We start from the raw sequence: 8,999 nt of genomic DNA, 5'->3' as shown, positions 1-8,999 counted from the left end.
CATTTATGACAGATAATAAATGAGCAGAGTCAAACCGAGCCAATTGAAGTGTGCCATTCTGAAATGGAAAAGGAGAAAGGAGAGTTCATAGGCAAAAATTGTGATACTGTGTCAACACTTTATTATGCACCACCACCATGCAAAAATCACTGCTATGAACTTGCTTGAAAGATATAAAAAAAAAAAATCAAGCTAGATATATTTCACACATTTATGATTTTAGATGGGCTTGCCACTTTATCTAAAGTGGCAGGGCAAAGTTTTTTACACACACACTTGCAAGGCATCAAGAATGTGTGTTGGTGTGCGAGCCACATGGTGATTTGTGAGAGTAATGAGATTAAATCATAGAAAGGGAGTAATCTATGATCAATGCTTGGCTAAATTGTATTTTTTTGGAGCGCTGCGGTAATTTGGCAGCCTCTTACAGTAACTTCTTCTACAGTATATCTCGGTTAAAACACTAAGATTTAGAAGGTTTTTGTACAAACTGGTTTGGATTGCTTCAGTGATTCCTGTTGGTATAACCTGCAGTTTTTAACGGCTGTTTTGATGAGTAATGTCAGCTGGTAAACTGTGCCTGTGCAGGACTCAGCTGACTCAGCTTTCTAAAGCTTCCTATAACCCAACTAATACCAAGCATAAGACCTTAAATCTCTTACAGGTTGAAGGGGAGGAACTGTGCATGTAGGGCAGGAGAAAATGTGATAAACAACACGGCTTGTAATTTTGCTGTCCCTTTCAAATTAACCTGAAAATCACTCAAAACACGGACAATGTGAAAATATTAGGTCTGCAGTACTCTCTGACGTGGCTGAGGAGTTTCTATTTGTACACAGTTCAATGTGTTTCTAACCATCTGTAAGACTCTATAGTAAAATAAAGAATGTCGATACAGCAGCAGGTATAATGCAGGACGGACTGCAGTACTGGACACATACAGTATATAGCATCATTAGCTGCAAGTTTCTGTCCTGATCAACTACACAAAGTTGATTTGTGTTATTTTGGAAGCTAATGTCAGTACTCCCTGTGAGATGATCATCCATGTTGTTGTCAGACTCCAAACATGAGGAAATTTCAACCATAGCTGACACATCAAACTTTCCAACAGCAGAAGGTTGGATGTCAACGAAAACACCAATGTCATTTATATTAATTCTGATTCATACTTCAGTAATATAATTTCAATTCAATTTAAAATGAATAATAAAGTTCCAGTAGTTCACAAAGAACTACTGGATATTTAACTAGGACTGTGTGCTTTTGTATTATGTATGATTGAACACTTCTGCTCAATCATATTTCATACATCAGTCTCAGTCTGGCATGAAACAGATGGTGAATATGTGGAAAACCACCTCATGCCCCCTTTTGTGTGGTGGAGGATCTGTGATGCTGTGGGCCTGTTTCTCGTCCTTAAGCACTGGAAGAGCTTTCTATCATATATTCCTTGCAATTCAAGGACAAATAGGTCATCATTGGATCTTTCAGCAGTGTGATGATCCAAAACATATGGCTAAGTCTACACAGAAATGTTCACCAGAAAAAAAAAAAACAACCTTCTTCTAATGTCCATCTCCATCCAAGACCTAGTTCTTTCAGAAAAACAGCTGGGCCAGTAGAGCAGAAGAGTGCAAGAGAAGGCCAAGGATGCCAGGTGATATAGAAGCATTTTGCAAAGAGGAATGGTAATAGATGCATCCCTCTGTTTGCTTCAAAAGATTATGGCACCAGTGATTTTGTTCAAAACAATTACTCTCTAACTTGGAAATTCTTCTCCACTGTATAAATGTATCCAAATTAGATTTTTCTACATTTTTAATGTGGGATTATTGAAATTAAAGCAGATTTTTTTAACACAGATTTTAAAATCTCCACCAAGGATACCCTTATAAATAAAAGGGGGCTGTATTTGCAAAACCATACCTAAATTGCAATGGGTTTAACCTCACTAAAGACATCCAGCATTGCTGTAGTTGTTCTTTAGCCTTCAGACTAGATGCTGCAGTGACAAGTACTGTAGAATGAACTACAATGAGAGGTTATACAATCACCTAAGGCAGTGTGCAATATTATTACCGATTCCCCAAAGAAAACAAATAATATACATGATCCACCTGTAAAAAAAGTAAAACTAAACAACAAAAGAAAAAGAACAGAAAGGCAATTACAAGTAGCAACAGTAAGAAATGTATGAAATAGTGCTAAATTTGTTCACGTACGTATCCCGACCACAGTAATACATAAAAATATTTCAGATGTTAGCGTTTTATACCCTTGGCTCAAATGCACTCTCATGTTTGTCAGCATGACTTAAAAATCAGGTGAAAAATCTAGATTTAAGCCTGGTTCGTTGTGTCAACAGACATAAGATTTTGAAAGAAAGTGGTTCACCACCTTGTACTTACAGTGTACGGTTACTAAAGGATTCAAACAAAAACTCAAATAAAAGTTCTGAAATAACTGTGTTTTATGGCACCGGTGGTGTAATAGAAAGCTCAGTATTTAATCTCTCCACACCAGCTCACAGTTTTACCTTAAATATGTGCTTGGGTAAAAAATATATCTTTACATAAATGTAATATTTCTATGGTTGGATTTAGCGCAGGTTCAATTCTTCATGTCTTCAGTGCTGCGTGTTTTCAGCCCAGTGTTGCTTCTCCCAGTGTCTTCTACTATTGTTGCTTTCTATATTGCTAACCTGTGGAGAAATGAAAACATGTCACAAACAACATTATAATGGTGTTCAAGATATTTTAGATGTATGTAAATAAAAAGTAGAATAAATGCAGTGTAACAAAAATATGAACTAAAAAGAATCCTACTCCTGCTCCTGTTTTCCATCTATGATCCCCAGCAGGAAAGCAGAGCTCTAAAGAAATGCACTAGCTTTAATCCTATGTTGCTTACTTACCTCGTTAGGTGCAGAGATGAGAAACATGCCAGCACAGCAAATATATTTAAGGAACATTTATTCATAAATTATACAAATGTCATTACATTAGCTACAAGATAAAACTAGGACAGCAGCATGGATAGTTGCATTCTTCGATAGACAGAGGAACGTTCCCATTTCACTGTATATGCATCTGCCACCATTGTTGCTCAATTTGATATGGTTACCGGTCAATATTTAGTACCTGACCTAATTTGCAAAGCTCATTCCAAATTGGGCTTTAGGTACATAAAAAATAAAGGATGATATTAAAGTTTTAAAATTCAAAAACAATATGGAGTGAAAACATAACATTTATTGAGCTGACAAGACAAAGCTATGTTAGCTTGGGCTAAGTTTGACCGAAAAAAGTAACAAAATGGTCAAATTTGGGATGGGAAGAGAAACGTATTGAAATAAAAATAAATGCTCTACACCCATGAAATAGTTCCTACATTTGACTAGATAATGTATTTATTTTTAATTGCTTGATTTTTTAATATAATATACACAAGTGTGGCCTTTTTCTACTGTATGTGCACCACTCGCTCCAATGCAAAGAGTTTTTATGGACAGGAAAATAAAAATCCCAGCCCTATATATTTACGCCATGCCATAAGTATAGAAAGTCATCAAATGTGTCTGTTGTTCTCAAAACATAGAACATCAGGAACAATATAAAAATAAATAATAAATGAAATCTGGCAATTCTCCATAACCTTTAGTATTCTACATATGTCTGGAATATGGAGTAGGTTTGAAAAAAAAAAAATAACATGCAAGCCTGGCTAAAATCTCCCAAAACCTTATGAAAGAATGTGTCATAGTCTGATAAAACCAAAGTGAAAAGTTTTGCCACAATTCCAACAAACAACAATGTAGCACATTTTCAAAAGAATATCCAAGCCACAGTGAAATATAGGGCTCATTTCTTCAGATGAAACACAACTCTTTGCCAAGGTGGACAGAATCATCTTCAGCTGTCAGCTAGAAAGCTTAAGCTAAAGAAGACTTTCATTCTTCAGCATCACTGGGAGTCCAATGGTGCGTCAAAATCAATAAATGAGTGATTGCATTAGAAGACAGTAAAACATTTGGAATAGTTACAATATCTGACACAAAATCTGTGAGGTCTCCTGAGAAGGGCTGTGGAAAAGAGACGTCCTCACAATCTGATAGATTTGGAGAACTTTTGCCAGGTGGATTTGGCAAAAATGCCCTAGACAAGATGTAGTATGCTAATTAAGTCCTATCACATGAAAAACGAATGCTTAAACTGAATTAAAAGATGGTTCAACAAACTTTAAGGTTGTGCACATTTTTGCAACCAGATTGCTGCAGTTACGTTTTGTTTAATATATTTTTCACTCCAACAGATTTATTTGATTTTCAGTTGATTTGCACAGAATATATCTCACTCTAAATGTGGAAAAGGTTTTAAATGATTTATCGTGGTCTCATTCTTTACTTGACAGATAGCAGGCATCTTAACAGGGGTGTGTAGACTTTTTATATACACTGTATATTGCAAGAACAAGAGAGAATCATTGGTTTGCCGTTCCAAGAATTCTTCTAAATGTGAAAGATGAGTAAGTTACCAGATGTTTTGGGTGGATTATTGTTTCAGCTAAAAGATGTCTCTGAGTCAGTCAGAAAATTCATTTTCTTTCTCCCGAGAAAACTTTTTCCTGTTGTTTGAATTTTAACAGAATGAAAACATTTTTTATTCCCTGACTTCTTACAACAAGGAAGATTTAGCACTTCAGTCTGATTAAGTCTTTCCACACAACTTACCAGGCTCCTGGACTTCCACAGTCACTGCTCCATTGTCACCTGGACAAACAGATAACATACAGCAAGTTAAAGAATGAAAAGCTATTTAAGTAATTAAAAGCCACATTATCTAAAGCTAGATCTCACCAAGCACGTTTTGTCCGTCTCTTGTCTGTGCTTCACCAGCTCTTCCAACTTGAGCTCATCTTCTAGCTGCTGCTCCAGATTGTTATCAAAACCTTCTTCTTCTGCAGCTCTAGCAGGACAGATACTTGACCAAAAAAATCACAACACAATAGAAAAAGAATTCTCATCTTGAACACCGTTTACACTAAACTGCAATGTATGAACTTATGCATTGATGTTTTTTAGACAACTGATTAAATGCATAAAATAATAAACACTCTTCAGTCAGTATAGCTAGCTAATGAATACCTTGGTTTATAAGTGAAGTAAAAATCTGAAGAATTTGTAGCCATTAGGTCACACCGTCCAAAGTCTGAATCCAAGAGGCTCTCTGTCTCACTGCCACCTTCTGTGGAGAACACCATAAGAATTGAAAAAGCTGTTGTCTGGAAATTAATGGTTTCTTTTCCATTTATGTTTACCTGAATTGAGCTCCTTAACAAGTGATGACATTGTGTTGGTTATAGAGTCAGCAGCAATGAGAAGGTCATTTCTCAAATTTCTCCTTGGACCTTTGAAAAATGTCAAAGTGTTTTAATGAGACTACATAGAGCTTTAAGGAGGCAAAATGCAGGCAGTGCTGTGTTACCCTGAGCGAAGGCCTCCTGAACATCCCCTCCCACGCCCATGAGTGAGTCCTGAGGTGTGTGAGTTGGGGTGGTGCCAGCAGAGTCTGAGTGGATGGGCGTGGGGATCGGCCGGCTGATGGTGTGGCTGGGAGAAGAGCGTGGAGAGCCGGGACCCTGAGTCTGCAGAGCACATCGACTGTTTTAAAGCTGTGTCGTGGTGCTAATGGAAAACTGGTCTAATTGCAAACTGTCAGAGGAAAATACTTATAAAACAAAAACTATACAAAGTATTGCATACGTCTCATTCTTGTTGTGGTTTTATTCATTTAAGCTTTCTGAAAAGCAGGAACCAAAACTAGTGTTGCACATGCAAGATATATGAAGCCGTACAGCTGCATTTACTATTATGTCCACAATACCAGTATTTCACAAATGCTCAGCATTGTTGGTATATTACGTAAAATAGGTCAGTCAGTCAGTCATTTTCTACCGCTTATTCCATAGTGGGTCGCGGGGGAGCTGGTGCCTATCTCCAGCAGTCTATGGGCAAGAGGCAGGGTACACCCTGGACAGGTCGCCAGACATAAAATAGGATTTTAGATAATATACCAACGCAAAGTAGCACATACTTGTGAAGTGGAAAGAGAATTTTGCATCGTTTTCAAAGGTTTTTTTTCTTTTACAAAAAATCGGAAAATTGTGGCATGCATATTTGTTTAGCCCAACTTTCTCTGATAACCTTAAATAACATATACTCCAACCAACTGCCTTCAGAAGTCATCTAATTAGCAAATACAGTCCACCTTTATGTAATTTAATATCAGTATAAATGAAGCTATTCTTTAAAGGCCTTAGAGGTTTTTTAGAAAATGTTATTGAACAGACTGCATCACGAGGACAAAGGAACCAACAGACAGGTCAGGGATACAGTTTTGGAGAAGTCTATAGCAGGCTTAGGTTATAAAACATTATCCCAAGCTTTCAAACTCTCACAGAGCGCTGATTAATCCATTGTCTGACAATGTTAACTCCGGAGGAGCTGTGGATCTCTGCAGCAGTAAAATCTGTTTGTCATGCAGTCCACAAATGTGAAGAAAGCCTTAAAACGTAGCTTGTAAAGAATGCCACAAACCATGTATTCATCACACACGTGCATCCAGGCTGACCTTTTCCACTTACATTTCCTTGTTTTCGTTCTTCTTCCAGCTAAAATAAACAATATTTTATGGTTTACAAAAGAGTCATTACATCTTTAAAAAATAATCTGATCGGTTATTCTGCAAAGCTGTGGCCAGCATGTGGCTTCCTCATGCAAGTTTAATGAGTTACCATTGATCCGTTAAGGCTAATTAGATTGATACCCTGTCTTCTAAAGCCAGTACAGGGAGTGGTTTATGTGGGCTTTGAAGAGCTCCAGAACGCTTATGGGAAGAAAACAAACTATGGATTTCTACACCAAAAGGTTGTCCACCAAAAACAAAAATAGAAAACATCCTGTCCTGTAAAGCTTAACAGTCTTAATCAGTCTAATGTCTTTCTTTAAATTTTGGTCTCAGTGTAGAAATTTAGATATGGTTCGATAGTAGAGCTGCACACAATATATTAGGCAGTCATCATTTTACTGAGATATGTGAGCCTGCGCACATATATCAGGAAAGTTAGTATCTCCCTATCAGACCTGTTTGTTGTAGGTATATGCAGTCTGATAGGGATTTGTTTTTTAAATCACACAAAGGTTTGGGATGCTATAAGTGGAGCAAACATCCAAACATGGCAAAAAGTCTAATAAAAAGTAAAATGATAATTTGTGACAGTTCTCACAACCTGCCTCAAAAATAAACAAATAACTAAATAAAACCTCAAAGCTAGTATCCACTCATCCATGTTTCACAAGATTAGCATCTAGATTCAACCTGCAATAAAACCTTACTATGAAATTACAGCAGTTATTTCGGCAGTGGCCAGGATTTAAGACAAAACCTGCAAATGGACGAACAAACAATAATGGTGGAAATTATGGAAGGGAGAGACTATACATTCTGGGATTATCAATATTTTCACAGCTCTTTTTACTTTTTCCATACTTATTTAGACATGGAAGACCCTTTAATCCAATTCCAAACTTCCTCATACTTTACCACAAACTACATAGGAACCCAGTACTTGATGTAAAAACAGGCACAGAACATGCCCTCCTCCGGTAAACATAAAATTATCTAAACTGCATTCTGTTTTTGGCCACACTGCAGTGCTCTCAAATAGATGACAGGCAACATCTGTAGTACCTTGAGAAGCATCATTAGCTGCTCCAGCTGCACCATGAGCTCCCTGCGACTCTCCTGCAGAGTAGACATTCTTTGTTCGAGCTCATCTTTGCGTTGCCTAACAGAAGACACAAGTTATAGGAAAACATGATGTTCCATCACCAGGAATTAAAAGAGCAACATCTGCAGACACCAACACACCCACTTAAATTACATCTTGTACATAATTTCTTAAGCAGACTCAGCAGAACTGTACCTCTCTTGCATTGGTTTCATTGAAGAAGTTACCTGAGAAGTCGCAGCTCAGCGAGCAAGGTGGGATTCTGCTGACCCCTGTCAGGTGGTGGCTTGGAAGCTTCCTCGTGCTGAAGACGCAGCCTCTGGATTTCCTGCAGGATTTCTCTGCAGTCGGGACAAATACATCACATTTTATTTTCTGTTCTAAAGGAGCACAATGTGCATTTGGCCTCCGCGCTGAACACATTTTATAAACTCTGTATAATAATTTGACTGAAAAAGTGTGCTTTAGATCTCATCACTAGGGGGCAGCGGAAACATGCTGGGGCAATGTAACATTCTACGTGTTTAGGGAAATCCAAAAGCTGCACAGACCTGTTTAGCTATGTGCACTGATTACTTTCTTTGCATTTAGATGCAGGACAGGTTGATGGAGATGGATTTTATTTTTCTTCTAAGACAAAAGATTTGGTTACGTCTGTAAATATTTTACACGTAGACTAAGACAGCAAGATTTTATGCTTATGACCTGTAAACACTATTTGATATTTAGACTAGGACTTGCTTAGAATAATGTGCTCCAGACAGCCTTGCTGGGCAAGTATTAGTCTCCTAAAAATACAGCAGCTAATGTTTTATTATTAATATATGACCTTTTTTCCTATAGTCTCTTTTAAAAGCTGCCCACAGCTCACAGGTGTCATTCATTTGTAATATAAAAACCCTTTAAAAAACTATAAATATTAAAAGTAATAAACATAATATATCATAAAAATCATTACAATTGCTCTTCAAAAAGATACAGTATACTTTAAAACAGGAATGGGGGAATATATCCATAGGTGGAAATCAAGGAGGGGGTGGGGGGTCACGGGGGATGTGTCGCCCCTTTTTGCATAAAATCACTGTTAACACAAATACATATTTTTAAATAATAATATAGTAATGATAAACAAAAGCACAACTCAAACGGTTCAAATTCTAAAGGTAAAATGCGTTTTTTTGTTTTTTAATAATTTATAGATCATGACC

General features: G+C 37.1%; 1 protein-coding gene across 13 annotated transcripts in view; it reads right to left on the bottom strand.

Moving 5' to 3' along the window:
• Window positions 1–98: 98 nt before the first annotated feature.
• The window catches only part of dtna (dystrobrevin, alpha), a 34,648-nt gene continuing 25,747 nt past the window's right edge, over window positions 99–8,999 (bottom strand). For 7 of the 13 annotated variants that reach the window (XM_047368052.1, XM_047368060.1, XM_047368057.1 and 4 more), the window contains 9 exons: window positions 8,019–8,132; window positions 7,752–7,848; window positions 6,646–6,672; window positions 5,487–5,646; window positions 5,320–5,409; window positions 5,147–5,246; window positions 4,859–4,982; window positions 4,733–4,771; window positions 99–2,704 (listed from right to left, as the gene is read on the bottom strand). In XM_047368052.1, the coding sequence (XP_047224008.1) occupies window positions 4,754–4,771; window positions 4,859–4,982; window positions 5,147–5,246; window positions 5,320–5,409; window positions 5,487–5,646; window positions 6,646–6,672; window positions 7,752–7,848; window positions 8,019–8,132 (730 nt within the window). In that variant the 3' untranslated portion in view covers window positions 99–2,704; window positions 4,733–4,753. The remainder of the gene's footprint in view (window positions 2,705–4,732; window positions 4,772–4,858; window positions 4,983–5,146; window positions 5,247–5,319; window positions 5,410–5,486; window positions 5,647–6,645; window positions 6,673–7,751; window positions 7,849–8,018; window positions 8,133–8,999) is intronic. The other 6 variants (XM_047368055.1, XM_047368056.1, XM_047368065.1 and 3 more) reach the window with 2 other exon arrangements.

Source organism: Girardinichthys multiradiatus, chromosome 6 (assembly GCF_021462225.1).
Source record: "Girardinichthys multiradiatus isolate DD_20200921_A chromosome 6, DD_fGirMul_XY1, whole genome shotgun sequence".
Classification (NCBI taxonomy): Eukaryota; Metazoa; Chordata; class Actinopteri; order Cyprinodontiformes; family Goodeidae; genus Girardinichthys; species Girardinichthys multiradiatus.
Note: the sequence above shows the minus strand (reverse complement) of the source record. Positions and strands in the feature narration are given on the sequence as shown.